At 39.0% G+C, this 19,829-nt stretch overlaps 1 protein-coding gene across 2 annotated transcripts in view; it reads left to right on the top strand.

Moving 5' to 3' along the window:
• The window catches only part of ACVR1 (activin A receptor type 1), a 145,361-nt gene extending 126,185 nt beyond the window's left edge, over positions 1-19,176 (top strand). For both annotated transcript variants that reach the window (XM_042948848.1, XM_042948846.1), the window contains exons 10-11: positions 17,152-17,282; positions 17,996-19,176. In XM_042948848.1, the coding sequence (XP_042804782.1) occupies positions 17,152-17,282; positions 17,996-18,130 (266 nt within the window). In that variant the 3' untranslated portion in view covers positions 18,131-19,176. The remainder of the gene's footprint in view (positions 1-17,151; positions 17,283-17,995) is intronic.
• The last annotated feature ends 653 nt before the right edge of the window (positions 19,177-19,829 follow it).

The raw sequence follows: 19,829 nt of genomic DNA, 5'->3' as shown, positions 1-19,829 counted from the left end.
TTGACATGAGTCTATTTATAGCCTTTATCCCATTAAGTGGGACTATTTGTATATTTCACTACAGAATGTGTTTGGTGTGGGGTATCCCTCCGACTCTGCTAGTGTGTCACATAAATATGGTGTGTGCATCTTTAAAATGTAAAAAATTCCAAATTCTGCAAACACAACTAACCTCAAGGGTTTTGGATAAAGGACCATGGATATATAATCAACATTCACTCAAGTAATATGTATGCAGTGTGTATAATACACGAGGTATTTTTTTAGGCTCTGGGAAGCAGTGGAGCAAAAAAAAAATATGATTTTAATATTTCTTTAAGAGATTAAGCCACTATGGTTGAGGTATACATGGAGGTGATTGAGTACAGGGAGGATGCTGAATTTTTCCAGGGTTCCAGGATTGTGGTAGCAAGGTGGGAAGGTCTTCTTGGAAGATAGAAAGCATGAACTGAGTCATAAGTGAGATGAATAGGAGCTAGTCAGTTGTACTTAGTCTGGGCAGACGTGTAGGTGAGAATGAGAAAATTCGATGGTGATAACAATCGGTATCCCGGGCAAAAGGAAGCACCGTGGGGAACCTAAAGGTGCCCTGGTGCTAAAGCTGCAAGCCACTGCAGTGTGGCTGACACCCAGATGGGTGAAGGAGCACTGTGGTGGCCCATGAGCAGGATCCCATGGAGACATAATGAGCTTTTCCCACAGTTTTTCTCCCAAGGCTTTTGTAGGGGCTGATGGGATATGGTGGATGGCTAGCAGGGGAGGCTTCCAAGCACAGATACCTGTAGGTCCCAGAGACAGCTGTTAAAGGGGGAAAAAATGGTACACTAAGGCTTTGGTGGGGAGGATCACAAAGGCGGCTTTCTTTCCAGAGGGTGGTTTAAATGCAACCATGGTGGTTTTCATGCTTTTTGGAGCACTGTCTAGGACATTCTTCTTGGTCTGTGTATCAGCTTTGTGATGTGTGAAGGTGTTGGAACCAAGGCATGGCAATTAAGGGGTTTACTCGGAACCGTGCAACAAATGAATAGTAGGGATATTGGTTGGTAAAGATATATTTGCCCCACAGAATAGAAAAGTTCCAAATAGACATATGCCCAGGGGAAAAAAATTAGCGTATAAATCAGATACATATGCCAAGGGTTGTGGGGGAGTAGGTTATGAATAATTTCTGATTCCTTTCTTGCCCTTTGAGTCACGCCAGCCACCTTTCATGGGAAAGCAGGGCCTGGCTCAGTTCATCCTTCCTCGATACTGTTTCCCATGCTCCTGTTCTCCTGCATTCCTGTGCCCTTTGTTGTGCACACCACTCATGTGCCACTCAAAGTACTTTGCAATTTTAGTCACTTTTCTTGCTGTCTTCTGCTGGCTCATAATTTGGCACTTGTTCATCGAGTGCTATCTATAAAGGGACTTAAGAGTTCACTTTTTGCCCAACTCCCCAGATTTCTGCCAGAAATGAGGAGCACTTGTAACTTCCCACCTTGACAACACATCATTTTAGTCTGCCCTTGACCTCTTGCTCTCCCTACCACTATGTGCACCTGACTTCAGCCACAGGGAATTCTCCATCTTTGCAATGGGTAGGATCCTTTGTAACCCTTTGTCTTCATCGCCACCACCACCACCCCCCGCCATGAATGTCCTGTTAGGCCATGTTTCTCATCCCCATCCTCTTCCCTGCCTTGCCAACTGCTGATATTTCTAGGTCTGCCCGAGCCCTAGCTATTGGAAAGCCTACTGATGGCACCCAGTTACATTTGGTACTGAAGCCACACAGCTGTTTTTTTCCTCTAAGACTGGTTGAGTACCATTTCCCTGCATCTTCTCCATGCTCTTACTGCTAATGCTAATTTGTAATTTCTCGTATTTCCCTTTCCCCTTATTCTGGGCCTTATTGCCAGCACTGCATCTTTTTTATTTTTGTATCCCCAGTGCCAAGCACAACCTCTGACTCAATAACCATTTTGATCCCTTAAACTATGTGTACCAATTTAGGAACTAGCATGTACAGATATATTCTGAAAGGCAAAGATAGTAGTGGGTGAGAAACATCTTTGAGCTTTTACAAGATTTCCATTATCCAAGGAAAGAAGGGCTTGTCCCCATCTTACGCTAGATTTTGAGTTCCTCGACAGTCAAGAGCAAGTCTTCCACTTTTATCATCCTCAACATTTAATATGGTGTTCTACACATGGTAGGTACGTAATGTACTTTCTATTCATTGAAATGGTTGCTTTCTTTGACCAGAGGAGTTGCACGTGACTGCCAGAGTTTAATCCCGGATTTATTTGGCACTGGTCATGCTTCTCCACAATGAGATGGAAACCATCCACAATTGACCAGTGGTTGAAGAAAGAGAGGTGTGACTAAATCCCAGGCATAATCAATTAAATGATCTTTTTAAATTTGATTCTTTTTGTTAAAACATGGGACAGTTAATGAGATTAAAGTATGGGGAATATAAACAGGAGGGAACACTTCAGCTTTGCATAGTGAAGTTTGTTGTTTGGGACCAGTAGATCCGTGTTTAAAAAATTCACCTATGCTTTTTTCTTCTGCCTTTATAGAAAAGGTCCACTTAGCCCTTCCCAAGCTAACCAGGCAAATTATCCCAAATAGCTGGCTAAGCAAATGCAAACAGTTATACTATTATGCTAGATAAAAAAAAAAATAGAATAAATGTTAAAAAAAGATTTGTTTAAAGGGGCGTCTGGGTGGCTCAGTTGGTTAAACATCCGACTTCAGCTCAGGTCATGATCTCACAGTTGGTGGGTTCCAGCCCTGCATCAGGCTCTATGTTGACAGCTCAGAGCCTGGAGCCTGCTTTGGATAGTTTGTCTCCCTCTCTGGTCCTCCCCCACTCAGTCTCAGTCTCTTGAAAATAAATAAATGTTAAAAAAATAATAATAAAGTAGGCTAACTGTATTCTCCTTCAGAGAAGTGGACAGACCAGTAAAGGACCCATCTCTTACTATGGCCTATGAATTCATGTGGCCCCTAGAAAAAGTATAAATGACCTTACATGTCCAGTTGTGTGATATGTCTTAGTACTAGAAGAAAATAGTTTTGTTTGAAAGCTTCATGGGATCTTTCCAAGAGGGGGAGGTAAGGCCTTTGAGATGGGCTGTCACAAATCCTCTGAAAGTGGTAGTTTATGTTTTGCCTTGAAAAGCTTTTAATCCATTGACTAATATAGTTTACAAATGCAATTGTGCAATGTGGATAACTTATCTAGACTTAAGCGATCTCACCCAGAAATTTATTTTTACATTGCTGAAAACATGGAATATGGTATAAATTAACTTAGTCAAATCTGTGAAGTTTAAGAAAATCCATATGATTTCTTTAACATATTCCTATTATCATGGCTAACCTTGTGCATCAACAGTGTATATTTTTATAGGGTTTGTGAAATGGATTCTTGCACTTAATTTCTCTGAGCAGTGAAAAGGAGATTGAAGATTTTCAGGTGGCTTGTAGGAATTAGAACACTGTGAGCAAAGTTACAATTCAGTTTTTCTCTCTTTTTCTCAAACAACCTGTTAGGTATTTAGGAACAGAAGAAAGTGACATGGAGAGAGGAGGAGGGCAATAGACCAAGTAGTCCCCTGTCCTCATTGTCAAAGCCTTTGATGGTGCAAGAAAAATGATTTCCTTGGTTTCTTCTCTTTAAAGGGAAGAATCCATTTTCTAATTCTAAGTGATGAAGTTTTAAATTTCTCTATTTGTAAAATTACATCAATTTCTTTCACAAAGAAGAGTAGTTTTTCTGGGAAAAAAGGGCTTCTAAGGCATTGGAAGCCATGCCGGGGTAGAAGGTAAGCTGAAATGAACCACTTCCATACTGGTTTAGGGAAGGGGAGAGTTCATCCTTTTGTCATTCTTGTCTTTACAAATGACTGTCTTTTCTCTACATTTTCTTTTGTGCCTTCAGTCTGAGAGTAAATAATAGAGTCATCAAGCACACAACTGTGTCTGGCAGTTTGAGGTTGCTCATTGACCATAGAGTGAATGAGGAAATGAATAGTTCATATTGTTTGCATTCTTCCAATGGGGGGAATTATTTCATAGCAGTGATTTCCCCCCTAAGCATCTCATAACCAACAGGAATATCTTGATGATGGTCGTGGATTAGCTACGTGTTTCTATTTGTGGTCTGAAACCACTAGATTCATGTACCTTTTTTCAGAGGCCTTGTCTTTTTTTTTTTTTTTTTTTAATTCAAGTATAGTGGACAATGTTACTTTAGTTTTAGGGTTACACCATAGTGGGTTTCACAACTTTCTTCATTATTTCATGCTCATCACAAGTGTAGCTACCATCTGTCACCATACAGCACCACTCATCCTCCCTGACATTCATTCCATTAACTAGAAGCTTGTGCCTCCCACTCACCTTCATCCCTTTATGTCCACTTTCTCGACTATTTTCCTGCTACAGCCACCAGTTCTGTGTTTATGGGTCTGTTTCTGCTTTTTGTTCGTTCTCTTTTTCCACATAAATGAAATCCTATATTGTCACAAATGGCAAGATCTCATTCTTTTTTTTTTGGCTTAGTAGTCTTCCAGAGAGAAGGGCTGGGAGAGGTGTGTATAATACATCTTTATCCATTCATCTATTGAGGGGCACAGGTTGCTTCTGTATCTTGGCTATTCTAAATAATGCTGCAGTAAACATAGGGGTGCGTATATCTTTTTGAATTAGTGTTTTCATTTTCTTGGGGTAAATACCCAATTGTGGAGTTACTGGATCATATGACATCTCTTTCATTTTGGGGGTAACCTCCCTACTGTTTTCCACAGTGGTTGCACCAACAAATTCTCAGCAACAATGCACAAGGGTTCCTTTTTCTCCACATCCTTGCCAATATTTGTTATTGATCCTAGCCCTTCTGACACGTGTCAGGTGCTATCTAACTGTAGTTTTGATTTTCATTTCACTGATGATTAGTGATGTTGTGCATCGTTTCATGTGTGTTAGGTATCTGGATGTCTTTGGAAACATGTCAGTTGAAGTCCTCTGCCCATTTTTAATTGGGTTGTTGTTAGTTTTGGTGTTGGCTAAGTTCTTTATATATTTTAGATATTAACCCCTACTGGATATATCATTTGCAAATGTCTTCTCCCATTCACTGTGTTGTCTTTTGTTTTGTTGATGGTCTCCTTCTCTGTGCAAAATATTTTATGTAGTCCCAATAATTTTTCCTTTCATTTTTATAGCCTGAGGAAACCTATACAGCAAAATGTTGCTAAGGCTGATGTCTAAGAGATTAGGGAGTTTTATGGTTTCAGGTCTTACAGTCAGGTCTTTAATTCATTTTACTTTTGTGTATAGTGAAAGAAAGTGGTCCAGTTTTCCCAACAACTGAAGAGAATGTCTTTTTCCCATGATATATTCTTGTCTGCTTTGTCTTTGGGCTGTCTGGTTCCATCCATCTATATGTTTATTTTTGTGCCAGTACCATTCTATTTTGATTACTATAACTTTGTAATGGGTCTTGAAAGCTAAGATTGTGATACCTCCAGCCTTCCTGTTCTTAAGATTGCTGTGGCTATTCCTGGTCTTTTTTGGTTCCATACATATTTTAGGACTGTTTGTTCCAGTTCTGTGATAAATGCTATTGTTATTTTGATGGGGATTGTACTGAATCTGTACGTTGCTTTGGGTAGTATGGACATTTTAATAATATTCTTACAATCCACCAGAATGATAGGTTTCTTTATGTCATCGTCAATCTTGTAGCTTTTAGAGTACAGGTCTTTCACCTTCTTGGTTAAGTTTATTCTTGGTATTTTATTCTTTTTGGTGGAACTGTAAATGGAATTGTTTTATTTCTTTTTCTGCCTCTGTTATTAGTGTATAGAAGTGCAACAGATTTCTGTAAATGAGTTTTGTATCTTGCAGCTTTACTGAATTCATTTATCCATTCTAATAGCTTTTTTGAAGGAGTCTTTAGGGTTTTCTATGGAGTCCTTGGGATTTTCTGTGTGTAGTAGGTCAACAGCAAATACTGACAGTTTTATTTTTTCTTCTTACCAATTTGTTTGCCTTTAATTTTTTTTTTTTTTTTGGTACTTCTAGTATTTTGAATAAAGGTGGTAAGAGTGAACATCTTTGTCTCATTCCTGATCTTAAAAAAAAGCTTTTCCCTTAATTCTCAGTTTGTAATATATAGCCTATATTATGTTGTGGTACAATCCCTCTAAACCTAAACAACAACAACAACAAAAAAAAAACCTCTAAAAAACCTTTTTGAGAGTTTTTATAATGAACAGATGTTGAATTTTGTCAAGTGCTTTTTCTGCATCTATTGAGATGATTATTTGATTTTCATCTTTTGCTATTGTGGTGTATGACTTTGGTTATGAATATTTAACCATCATTGCATCCCTGAAATAAGTTCAACTTGATTGTGGTGAATGATCCTTTTAATGTATTTTTGAAAACAGTTAATATTTTCAGGATTTTTCATCTATTTTTATCAGGGATGTTGGCCTATAGTTTTTTTGTTTTTGTTTGTTTGGTTTTGGTATCAAGGTAATGCTGGCTTCATAGAATGTATTTAGAAGCTTCCCTCCTCTTATTTATTTTTGGGGGGAATAGCTTGAGGAGAAGAGATATTAACTCTTTGAATGAATGGTAGCATTCACTGGTGAATCTGTCTGGTCTTGGACTTTTGTTTTTTGGGAATCTGTAGTGATTCAGTTTCAATACTAGTAATTGGTCTGTTTGGTTCCTATTTGTTTCAGTCTTGGAAGATTGTAGGTTTCTAGGACTTAAATTCCTTCTAAGTTGTCCAGTTTGTTGGCACATAATTTTTCACAGTAATCTCTTTGATCCTTTGTATTTCTGTGGTCTGTTTTTATTTCTTTCACTTATTTGAGTCCTCTCTTTTGCTTGATGAGTCTGGGTAAACGGTTATTAATTTCCTTGATATTTCATAGAAACAGCTCTTGGTTTCATTGATCTTTTATTTTCTAGGTCTTCTCTAATTGTCACTGTTTCCTTCCTTTTACTAACTTTGGGTTAATTCTTTTCTGGTTTCTTGAGTTAGGCCTGTATTGCCATATACTTCCTTCTTATAACTGTTTTTGCAGTGTCCCAAAGATTTGGAAGTGTCCCAAAGAAACCACCATTGTGCTTTCATTTTTATTTGCCTCCACGTGTTTTTGTATTTCCTTTTGATTTCTTTGTTGGTCTGTTCATTCATTAGTATGTTCAGGCTCCACCTGTTTTGTTTTTCCACAGTTTTTGCTTTTTTGTGATTTTGTGTTTCTATTCAGAAAAAAATCTTGGTATGATTTCAATCTACCTAAATGTATTGAGACTTTTGGGCTGAAATGTGATCTTCCCTAGAGAATGTTCCATGTGTGCTTGAAAAGAATGTGTACTCTGTTGTGTTTGGATGGAATATTCTATACCTGTTAAGTAAATTTTGTCTAATACATCATTCAGAGCCACTGTTTCCTTGTTGATTTTCTGCCTGGAACATCTATCCATCCATTGATGTAAGTGGGGTATTAAATCCTGTACTATTAGGGTATTACTGTCAATTTCTCCCTTATGTCTGTTAATATTTGCATTAGATGCTCCAGTATTGGGTACATCTACATTTACAATTGTTACATTCTTTTTTTTTTTTTTCCACGTTGAGAGAGATTGAGACACAGAGTGTGAGTGGGGCAGAGGGAGACACAGAATCCAGAGCAGTCTCCAGGCTCTGAGCTGTCAGCACAGAGCCTGACCGGGGGCTCAAACTCACAAACCAGGGGGGTCACGACCTAAGCTGAAGTCAGATGCTCAACCAAGCCCCACCAGGCCACCCAGGTGCCCCAACAATTGTTAACTCTTGTTGGATTGATCCTTCTGTCATTATGCAATGCTCTTCTTTGTTGTTACAGTCTTTGTTTTAAAATCTATTTTGTCTGATAGAAGTATTACTTCCCAGGCACTTTAAAAAAAAAAAATTTTTGGCTTTCATTTGCATGGAATCTCTCTTTCCAGCCCAGCCCTTCACATTTGGTCTGTGTCTTTAGGTCAAAAGTGAGTCTCTTGTAGGCAGCATATAGATTGGACTTGCTTTTTTGATCCATATCTTTTGATTGGAATAGTTAGACCATTTACATTTGAAGTAATTGCTGAGATGGGATGAGTTAAGATGGCAGAAAAGTAGGGGGACCTGGGCTTTCCTCATTCCTCAAACACAGCTATATTGAGGTCAGATCCTTGGAGCACCCAGGAAATTGATCTGCAGAGTGGCAGAAGGATCTCCACAGTGGGAGGGAGATAGCGTGGCAGGTGTGAGGTACATGGAAGTGAATTGAGAGAAAAACAGCAGTGCTGCAGAGGGGGAGAGAAAGAGGAGTTGATAAAGTGTAGCACTGAGTTTGCACAAGAGGAAAACATCTCTGGATCATAGACTAGGGAACAAGAAGTACTGAGTACACAGGTTTTTTTTGTTTTTGTTTTGTTTTCATTTGTTTTTTGCTAGCAGCATTTGGAGCTCAAACTCTGAGGTTCTGGTGGTGCATGACTTTCTCCAGAATGGAGCTGTGGCACGTGCTCCTGGGGATAAGGGAATTGGCCCCTCAGTGCATAGCATGGTGTAGGGATCTCCTGGGTTCATTGGGAAAGAACATTACCCTTCCTGGAGTACTTTTGGAAGAGGGTATATTGCCTCCCCAAGGACAAAAGACATTGCAGGCACCAGCCAAAAGCCTTTCATCAGCAGGAGACAGAGGTGCACCCAGAGGGAATATAAACTTTGCTGCGTTTAGTTGTGCTACACCACAGATTCCATGCACTGTGCTGGTGTGGGATGGTTTTTCAGGGACAGGCCTTCAGACACTGTGGAGAGGCTCTACTTCAGAGGAGAGGGTTGGATCCATGAGGTGCTGGGTCCTTTAAGGCTTTGGGTTTTGATCCTAGCAGTGAACTTATGGCACAGGGTGAGCTGACTGGCCTACCTATTCTGTGAGGGCTGCCTGAACAGTCTGGGAACATGAGATTGGGGTGACTCCATTTTTCCCGCAACACAGTGGGACTTAAGAGAGCAACACAGTATGGCTCCTAATGGAGGCAGGACCTGCTTACACCAAACTCCACCCCCTGTGTCTGGCAACTGCTTATTTACTGGGCCAAGACTGAGCCAAAACAGAAGGCCTCTCCTCCAGAAGATCAGGACAGCCAGCACCCTGCATGCACCAAGTGTACTGAAAATCGAGCACTTCAAAACGATACCTGTAGTTCTGGTGGAAATAGAAAAAAAGAAAAATTAAGCCTGGCCCTATTTTTTCTTTCAGAATCAGGCTCATTGTTTTTTTTTTTTTTTTTTTTTTCATTTCCTTTTCTCTCTTTTGGATTCTCTTTTTAATTCTTTTTCTTTTTTTCTTTCCTTCTTTTTCCTTTCTTTTTGGAATTAGCCCTATAACTTTTCAATTCTCTGGTTTTTTTTGTTCCCTTTTTCTTTTTTTGGGGGGGGGGGGGGATCAGGCTTCCCCCAGCCTTTTTCCAGGCTTATTTCAACAACAACAACAAAATCAAAGCACACCTAGTTAAAAGGCCAAACACTCCCCACTGCAAGCAAGGAGGAGCTCTGCGGAGGACTGATCAGTGGGAATGAGCAGCCAAAATACAGTAATAGAGTATACACCACACACACCAGAAAGACTTCAAGTGCCCAGGACAGTGTATGATCCCTTTTAATGCAGTACTCTCAGGTGCAGGAAACATATAACAAGTTTTTAAAACATGCAAAAGACAGAAACTTAGCCAAAATGACAAGATGAAGAAGGTTTCCCCAAAAGAAAGGTCAAGAAGCAATCACAACCAGGGACTTGCTCAAAACAGATATAAGCAATATATCTGGACAAGAGTTTAGAACAACAGTCATTAGACTACTAGCTAAGCTTGAAAAAGCACAGAAGACACCAGAGAAACCCTTACTGCACAGGTCAAAGACCTAAAATCTAGTCAGATTGAGATTTTAAAAAATGCTATAACAGATGCAATACTAACTAGATACAGTCGTAATGAAGATTGAAAAAGAGAAAATAGGTGATACAGAAGAAAAAATTATGGAAAATAATGAAGCTGAAAAAAAAGAGGGAAAGGAAATTATTAGATCACAAGGAGAGACTTAGTGATTCCATAAAATGAAACAATATCAACATAATAGGAGTCCCAGAAGAAAAGCAGGAAGAAGGGGAAAAAGGGTTATTTGAACAAATGATAGCTGAGAACTTTCCTAATCTGAGGAAGCAAACAGGTATCCAAGTCCAAGAGGCATAGAGTACTCCCTTCAAGATTAACAAAAACAGGTCAACACCATGACATATAGTGAAAAATTGCAAAATACAAAGAGAATTCTGAAAGCAGCTAGGGACAAATGGGCCTTAACCTACAAGGGTAAACACATAAGGGTAGTAACAGACCAGTCCACTGAAACTTGGCAGGCCAGAAGGGAGTGGCAGGAAATACTTAATGTACCAAATGCGAAAAATACGCAGCCAAAAATTCTTTCTCCAGCAAGGCTGTTATTCAGAATAGAAGGAGAGATAGAATTTCCCCAAATAAAAACTAAAGGAATCTGTGACCACTAAACCAGCACTGCAAGAAATTTAAGAGGAACTCGGAGTGGAGGGGAAAAGAAAGACCATAGCAACAAAGACTAGAAAGGACCAGAGAACATCACTAGAAACACCAACTCTACAAGTAACAAAATGGCATTAAATCCATATCTTTCAGTAATCACTCTGAATGTAGATGGACTAAATGCTTCAATGAAAAGACATAGGTATCAGAATGGATTTTAAAAAATTCATCTATATGCTATATACAAGAGACTCATTTTATACCTAAAGACACCGGCAGATCAAAAGTGAGGGGATGGAGAACCATCTATCCTGCTACTAGATTTTAAAAGAAAGCTGGAGTAGCCATACTTTTATCAGACAAACTGGACTTTAAAACAAAGACTAACAAGAGATGAAGAAGGGCATTACATCATCATTAAGTGTATATCCATCAAGAAGATCTAACAATTATAAATATGCCCTCAATTTGAAAGCAGTCAAATATATAAATCAATAACAAACTCATTTAATACAATAGTGGGAGACTTTAATATCCCACTTACAACAATGGACACATCATCTAAGCAGAAAATTAACAAGGAAACAATTGGCTTTGAAGGATACTGAACCAGATAACAGATACATTCAGAACATTTCATCCTAAAGCAGAATACACATTCTTCTCAAGTGCACATAGAATATTCTTCAGAATACATACAAATGGGGTCACAAATCAGCCTTCAACAGGGGTTGAGGTATGACTGAGATCAGACCATGCATATTTTCAGAACATGATGCATATTTCAGAACACCATGCTATAAAACTTGAAATCAGCCACAAGAAAAAAATTTGGAAAGCCCTAAAATACATCGAAGTTAAAGAACATCCTACTAAAGGATGAATTCAAAAACCAGGAAATTAAAGAAATTAAAAATATATGGAAGTAAGTCAAAAAGAAAACATGACAGTCCAAACCCATTGGGATGCAGTAAAGGCAGCCCTAATAGGAAAGCAATTTCAGGCCTATCTCAAGAAGCAAAAAGGATCCCAGATACACAAGCTAGCCTTACACGTAAAGGAGCTAGAAAAGGAGTAGCAAATAAAGCTGAAAGCCAGCAGAAGAAGGGAAATTATAAAGATTAGAGCAGAAGTAAATGATATAGAATCAAACAAAAACCCAGTAGAGCACATCAGTGAAACTAAATGGTGGTTCTTTGAAAGAATAAACAAAATTGATAAAGCTCTCACCAGACTTCTCAAAAAAGCAAAAGAGGTTCCAAATAGATATGAATGAAAGAGGACAGATCACAACCAACACCACAGAAATACAAACAATTATAAAAGAATACTATGAAAAATTATATGCCAACAAACTGGGCAATCTGGAAGAAATGGGCAAATTCCTAGAAATTCGCACACTACCAAAATTCAAACAGGTAGAAATAGAAATTTGAACGGACCCATAAGCAGCAAAGAAACTGAATCAGTTATCAAAAATCTCCCAACAAACAAGAGTCTTGGGCCAGATGGCTTCCCAGGGGGAATTCTACCAGACATTTAAAGCAGAGTTAATACCTATTCTTCTCAAGCTGTTCCAAAAAAATAGAAATGGAAGAAAAGCCTCCAAACTCATTCTGTGAAGCATTACCTTGATTCCAAAACCAAAGACCTCACTAAAATGCAGAATTACAGGCCAATATCCCTGATGAAACTAGATGAAAAAGTTCTCAACAGGATCCTAGCACATCAAATTCAACAGTACATTAAAATAATTATTCACTATGATCAAATGAAATTTATTCCTGGGCTGCAGGGCTGGTTCAGTATTTGCAAATCAATCAACGTGATACACCACATTAATAAAAGAATGCATAAGACTCTTATGATCATTTCAATAGATGCAGAAAAAGCATTTGACAAAGTATGGCTTCCATTTATGATAAAAACCCTCAACAAAGTAGATTTAGAAGAAACATACATCAACACCATAAAGGCCATATACTAAAGACCCACAGGTAATATCATCCTCAATGGGGAAAAACAGAGCTTTCCCCCTAATGTCAGGAACATGACAAGGATATCCACTCTCACCACTGTTGTTCAACATAGTACTAGAAGTCCTAGCCTCAGCAATCAGACAACAGCAACAACAAAAGGGCATCCAAATTGGCAAACAAGTCAAACTTTCACTCTTTGCAAATGACACAATACTCTGTATGGAAAACCTGAAAGACTCCACCCACAAACTGCTAGAATGGATATGAATTCTCCAAAGTTGTAGGATATAAAATCAACATACAGAAATTGGTTGCATTTCTATACACCAATAATGAAGCGGCAGAAAGAGAAATCAAGGAATGAATCCCATTTACAAATGCACCAAGAACCATAAGATACCTAGGAATAAACCTAACCAAAGAGGTAAAAGACCTATATGCTGAAAACTGTAAAAAGCTTATGAAATAAATTGGAGAAGACACAAAGAAATGGAAAAACATTCCATGCTCATGGGTTGGACGAACAAATATTGCTAAAAATGTTGATACTGCCCAAAGCAGTCTGCACATTCAATGCAATCCCTATTAAATAACAATAGTGTTTCTTCACAGAGCTAGAACCAACAATTCTAACATTTGTATGGAACCAGAAAAGACCATGTAATTTTGCAAAAGGCCAAAGTAATTTTGAAAAAGAAAACCAAAGCTGGAGGCATCACAATTCCAGACTTCAAGCTGTATTGCAAAGCTGTACTCATAAAGACAGTATGGTACCGGCACAAAAACATACACATAGATCAATTGAACAGAATGGAGAACCCAGAAAAGGACCCACAAATGTATGGCCAAGTAATCTTTGATAAAGCAGGAAAGAATATACAATGAAAAAAAAGACAGTCTCTTCATCAAATGGTCATGGGAAATCTGGACAGTGACATGCAGAATGAAACTGGAATTTCTTATACCATACACATAAAAAAATTCAAAATGGATCAAAGACCTAAATAGGAGACAGGAAACCATCAAAATCCCGTAGGAGAAAACAGGCAGCAACCTCTTTGACCTCGGCTATAGCAGCTTCTTACTAGACATGTCTCTGGAGGCGAGGGAATCAAAAGCAAAATGAACAATTGGGATCTCATGAAGATAAAAATCTTCTGCACAGCAAAGGAAATAATCAACAAAACTAAAAGACAACCAAGGTAATAGGAGCAGACAATTGCAAATGACATATTGGATAAAGCATTAGTATCCAAAATCTATAAAGAACAAACTCAACACCCAATAAACAAATAATCCAGTGACAAAATGGGCAGAAGACATCCAGATGGCTAACAAAAATGAAAATACCCAGCATTACTCATCATCAAATCAAAACCACAATGAGACACCACCTCATACCTGTCACTATGGCTAAAATTAACAACTCAGGAGACGAGAGAGTTTGGCGAGGATGTGGAGAAAAAGAAACTCTTTTGCACCGTTGGTGGGAATGCAAACTGGTGCAGCCACTCTGGAGAATGGTGTGGAGGTTCCTCAAAGTAATTAAAAATAGAACTGTCGTATAATCCAGCAATTGTACTATTAGGAACTTATCCTAAGGATACAAAAATGCTGGTTCAAAGGGGCACATGCACCCCAATGTTTATAGCAGTGCTATCAACAATAACCAAATTATGGAAAGAGCCCAAATGTCCATCAGCTGATGAATAAAGAGGTCGTCTGTACACACACACACACACAATATTACTCAGCAATAAAAAAAAAAAAAAATGAAATCTTGCCCTTACCAACAATGTGGATGGAATGAGAGGATATTATGCTAAGTAAAATAAGTCAGAGAAAGACAAATATATGACTTCACTCATGTGGAATTTAAGAAACATAACAGATGAACATAGGGGAAGTGAAGGAAAAATAAGATAAAAACAGAGTGAGGCAAACTGTAAGAGACTCTTAAATAACAGGGAATAAACTGAAGGTTGCTGTAGAGGAGGTGGGTGGGAGAATGGGCTAAATGGGTGGTGGACATTAAGGAGGGCACTTGTTGGGATAAGCATTGGGTGTTCTGTGGACATGATGAATCACTGGGTTATACTCCTGAAACCTTTACTACCCTGTATGCTAACTAACTTGAATTGAAATAAAAATAAAATAAAAGTATTTGCTGATAGGTGTGTACCCATGTCATTTTGTTCATTGCTTTCTGGTTGTTTTTGTCATTCGTCTTTTCTTGATCTCTTTCCTTGTGACTGATGACTTTCTTTAGCAATGCTTGGCTTTGTATTTCTTGTGTACTATTATAGGTTTATGTTTTGTATTTACCATGAGATATATATATGGCATGTTTATAATAATCATCTAGTTTCATAATTTTCTTCTATTTTTTTTCCTTTTTCTTTTCCACCTAAAGAAGTCCTGTTAGCATTTCTTATAAAGTCTATTTAGTAGTGATGAGCTTTAACTTTTGTCTGGGAACTCTTTCCCAGCAAGGTTATTTAGAATTTAAGGAGAGCCATTCTTGACTTTAGAAGTTTTTTCCTTTTAGCACTTTGAATATATCTTGCCACTCCTTTCTGGTCTGCAAAATTTCTGAATAATCAGCTGATAGCCTTATGGCATTTCCCTTTTTATGTAACTATTTGCTTCTGTCCTTATCTTTATTCTTTGACATTTTACTTATCATGTGTCATGGTATGGAATTCCTTGGTTTCCATCTTGTTCAGGACTTTTGGTGCTTCTGGACCTAGAAGTCTGTTTTCCCCAGATTAGGAAAGTTTTCAGCTATTATTTCTTCAAATAAGTTTTCTGCCCCATTTTTGTTTTCCTTCTGGGACCCATATAATGCAGATGTTTTGTGATATTAAGAGATCTCTTAACTTATCCTTATTTTTTTTTCCTTTTTCCTTTTCAGCTTGGCTGCTTTCCAATAGATAATTGATCCATTCTGCATCCTCCAATTTACTGTTGATTCCCTCTAGTATAGATTTCATTTCAGGTATTGTGTCTTCAACTCTGACTGGTTGTTTCTTTGTTGAAATTCTTCTTGAGTTTATCCATTTTTCTCTCCAGTTCAGTAGCAACTTTATGGCCATCCCTTTGAACACGTTATGAGGTAGATCGCTTATTTCCATTTCGTTTACTTCTTTCTCTGAGGTATATTCTTGTTCTTTCTTTTGGAGCATCTTCCTCTGTCTCTTCATTTTGCTTGGCTTTCAGTGTTTCTATGAATTAGGGAGAACAGCTAAGCTTGAAGGGATGGTCTATTTTATGGTCCTCCCCTATGAGACTGTCTAGTTACTTTGGTTGGCTGTCCAGAGCTGTGTCTGATCTGTGCTGGGGCTGCCTTGATGGGATGACCAGAGCTGAATTGGTCAGAAGTCTTGGGGCTCTCCTGTCAGAGGAGGCCAGCTGTGGGTTCCTAGGGTTCTCTGCATGGAAGGCATCCTTGCAGGACAGCTGAAGTGGCTGCAAGCCAGGTCATTCCAGGGTACTCCTACAGAGGGAATCCTGGCAAGGTAAGTGGAGTTAAAGTGTTGTGCTACATGAAGAGGGCACCCTGTTAGGTTACCTTGAGCTTAAACAGGTATAGGCTTGGGGCTCCAGGGTCTTGTGTACTGGTGGTACTGGTAAGTTGTCTGGAGCCTAAGTGGTGTGGATCTGGAGTATTCCTGGGTAATTTAGCCAGAGGGCCGGAGCCATAGTAAGTGCTGACCAGGGGTGTCTCAGTGTGTGGTTGCCTTGGTGGGGATGGCTGGGACTGGTGTAGGCTATGAGCCTGGGGCTCACCGAGGCCGTAGCCTGGCAATGGTGCCAAGACCCCACTCCTGTCTGCACTATCAAGGTTGGGGGGCACTTAAGGAGTGGTGTTCACACCAGCCCCTGAGAGAGAGTTCCAGCAGATCCCCTGGCATTTGTTGGAGTTGTAGGGCTAGATCTTTTATATTCTAGTTGATCTTTTAAACTTTGGCATTTTTTTTCTGTACCCTGAGGAGACCAACCTGTTCGTGGTCCCTCGGTGCTATCTCTACCCACAGTAGTTCAACAGTGTTGGGGGTGGGGAGGGTTCCTTTCATTGCCTTGTCTCCATCTCTCTGGCCATACTCTGTGGTCTTTTGTTGTACAGAAGCTTTTCATTCAGCACTCAGTTCTTCAGGAGGAACTGCTTTATAAATAGGTGTAGATTTGGGGTGTCCATGGAGATGAGGCAGGGTCTTCCTATATCGCCCTCTTGTACCAGAATGTTGTCTCTTTTTGACCACCAGAGGAATTTTGTCCTCTGTTACATTTTGGGTATCCTAGAGTTGTTTATATGCACTCTTGGAGCATTTTATCAACATTGTAATTACATGAGTAGTAGCCACATTTTCTTCCAACAGAATTCCTAGGCAGATTTGGAGGAAGAATAATTACTTATTACCTTGTTCTCCACTTATTCTGTAGCTTTCAGAATCACCATGAAGAGAAGATGTTCAGTACTTTTTCCTACCACATTATAATCTGTGGCACCGATCAGTAAAATCCTAGGGGAGACTTCTGCTCTCTTGCTAACCAACACAATTCTTGTCCATGTGTGCAGGTATTGTGGAGGATTACAAGCCACCATTTTATGATGTGGTTCCCAATGACCCAAGTTTTGAAGATATGAGAAAGGTGGTCTGTGTGGATCAACAGAGGCCAAACATACCCAATAGATGGTTCTCAGACCCGGTAAGAGTGTCAGTTTCTTAGTTCTAAAACTATCTTCACCTTGTTACTAGGTGAAAGTCCAGAGCAAGCAAATAACATAACTCCTGAATGATTTGCCTTATCTATTGCTTTCTCTATTTTATGTAGAAGGGCCTTAGACCTAATTGAGTAGGTTCACAAAACGGTCTCGTTGCTGAAAGAGCATTCTGATTGATCTTGCTAATAAATGATAATATTCACAAGAATTTCAACTATTGACTAACTCCAGTAGTTAGGAGACTCATTACTATGCCACTAGCCCTAGGACTGTAGTTTCACAAGTAAAACAAGAGATGAACCTCTTTTCCATCACTGCACATCTGAAACTCCAAACAGAAGCTGTTTGGCTCAAGATTCTTATTGCTTCCCGTTGGGAGCAGCAAATCTGAAACATGGAGAGATGACTCCATCTGCAGATTTCATTATTAACTCAGGGGTAGCATGATCTCTTTTAGCAAACATAAAACATCAGGGGGTGCAGCCCATCCCATGTAATTTACCTCAAAATCAGCTGGTGAAAGGAGGAGTGCAGAGGCCAGGGTTCATGAAACTGAAGAGGAGCTCCTTATCCGGCAGTCACGGCCTTGATTATTTGTTTAAAGAAGGTGGCGGGAACATCGCTTAACATCCACCCAGTTTCTGGGGCCACTGAAGAGCCACTGTTTTAACTGTGGTGTTTGTTTCTTTCTCCTCAGACATTAACCTCTCTGGCCAAGCTGATGAAGGAATGCTGGTATCAGAACCCATCCGCGAGACTCACAGCTCTGCGGATCAAAAAGACTTTGACCAAAATTGATAATTCCCTAGACAAATTGAAAACGGACTGTTGACATTTTTACGGTGTCAAAAAGGAAGATTTGTCGTTGTCATTGTCCAGCTGGGACCTAATGCTGGCCTGACCGGCCGTCAGAACAGAATCCATCTGTCTCCCTCCGCAAGTGGCTGCTTTGACGAGGCAGACATTCTACCCAGCCGCGTGCGGGGGAGACACCAAAACCACCCTAACCTCGCTCAATGACCGTGAACTGGGCATTTCACAAACTGTTCACACTACAGAGACTAATGTGGGACAGACGCTGTTGCAAAGGTAGGGGAACTGGAGGAACACAGAGAAATCCTAAAAGAGATCTGGGCATTAAGACAGTGGCTTTGCAGATCCTTCACAAGTCTCCTAGACTCTCCCCATGGGAAACTCACGGAGGTGGTGAATTTTTATCAGCAATATTGCCTGTGCTTCTCTTCTTTATTGCACTAGGAATTCTTTGCATTCCTTACTTGCACTGTTACTCTTAATTTTAAAGACCCAACTTGCCAAAACGTTGGCTGCGTACTCCACTGGTCTTTGGATAATAGGAATTCAATTTGGCAAAACAAAATGTAATGTCAGACTTTGCTGCATTTTACACATGTGCGGGTGTTTACAATGATGCTGAACATTAGGAATTGTTTATACACAACTTTGCAAATTATTTATTACTTGTGCACTCAGCAGTTTTTACAAAACTGCTCCGTGCATATGTTAAAGCTTATTTTTATGTGGTCTTATGATTTTATTACTGAAATGTTTTTAACACTATACTCTGAAATGGACATTTTCTTTTATTATCAGTTAAATTCACATTTTAAGTGCTTCACATTTGTATGTGTGTAGACTGTAACTTTTTTCAGTTCATATGCAGAAATGTATTTAGCCATTACCCATGTGACACCACCGAATATATTACTGATTTAGAAGCAAAGATTTCAGTAGAATTTTAGTCCTGAACGCTGTGGGGAAAATGCATTTTCTTCGGAATTATCCATTATGTGCATTTAAACTCTGCCAGAAAAAAATAACTATTTTGTTTTAATCTACTTTTTGTATTTAGTAGTTATTTGTATAAATTAAATAAAAGGTTTTCAAGTCAAAAAGTGAAATTTTTTTTTACCATATAAAAAATATCTGCATTCTAGAAAGCATTTTATTATGGGAACAATAGAAGCAAAAAAATGAATTTGTAAACTGAATTTGCTTTTCAAGTCTAGTAACAATTTTGAGGGTCCTAGGAGGATGATTTCCAGCTTGAATTTGGTATCAGAAAATTTGAATCTTGTTTCTTTGTGATTGTTTTTTTCTTGGTCTGTGTTCCTAACTGTGAAATGAGTGTAACGGAACTATCTAACCTGCTTTCTTCACATGGGGGTTGTGAATATAAATGGGATGAATGATGTCCAAGCATGTCCATTTATAGTCATGGGGGTTGCCAGTATAAATGGAATGAATGAGGTCCCACATGAGTGGAAAGCAGTGTTCTGCATCTCACCCTCCTGGCTTGGGGAGGGTCCATTGCTGGCTTTTTCCACTTCTTGTGTTCACCAGGATTGAAAAGGTAAGGTTTAAAATAGCCCGATTAAGAGGTGTGAATTTTTGGAATGTTTACCAGAGGTAAGTTGATAACATCATTAAGATACATTTATTTATGGGTTATTACATTGACTTAAGTTGTGATCAAATACACATAAGAGTTTGCCATCTTAATACCACTGGAC

This window comes from Panthera leo, chromosome C1 (assembly GCF_018350215.1).
Source record: "Panthera leo isolate Ple1 chromosome C1, P.leo_Ple1_pat1.1, whole genome shotgun sequence".
Classification (NCBI taxonomy): Eukaryota; Metazoa; Chordata; class Mammalia; order Carnivora; family Felidae; genus Panthera; species Panthera leo.
This window is presented reverse-complemented; position numbering and strand designations above follow the sequence as displayed.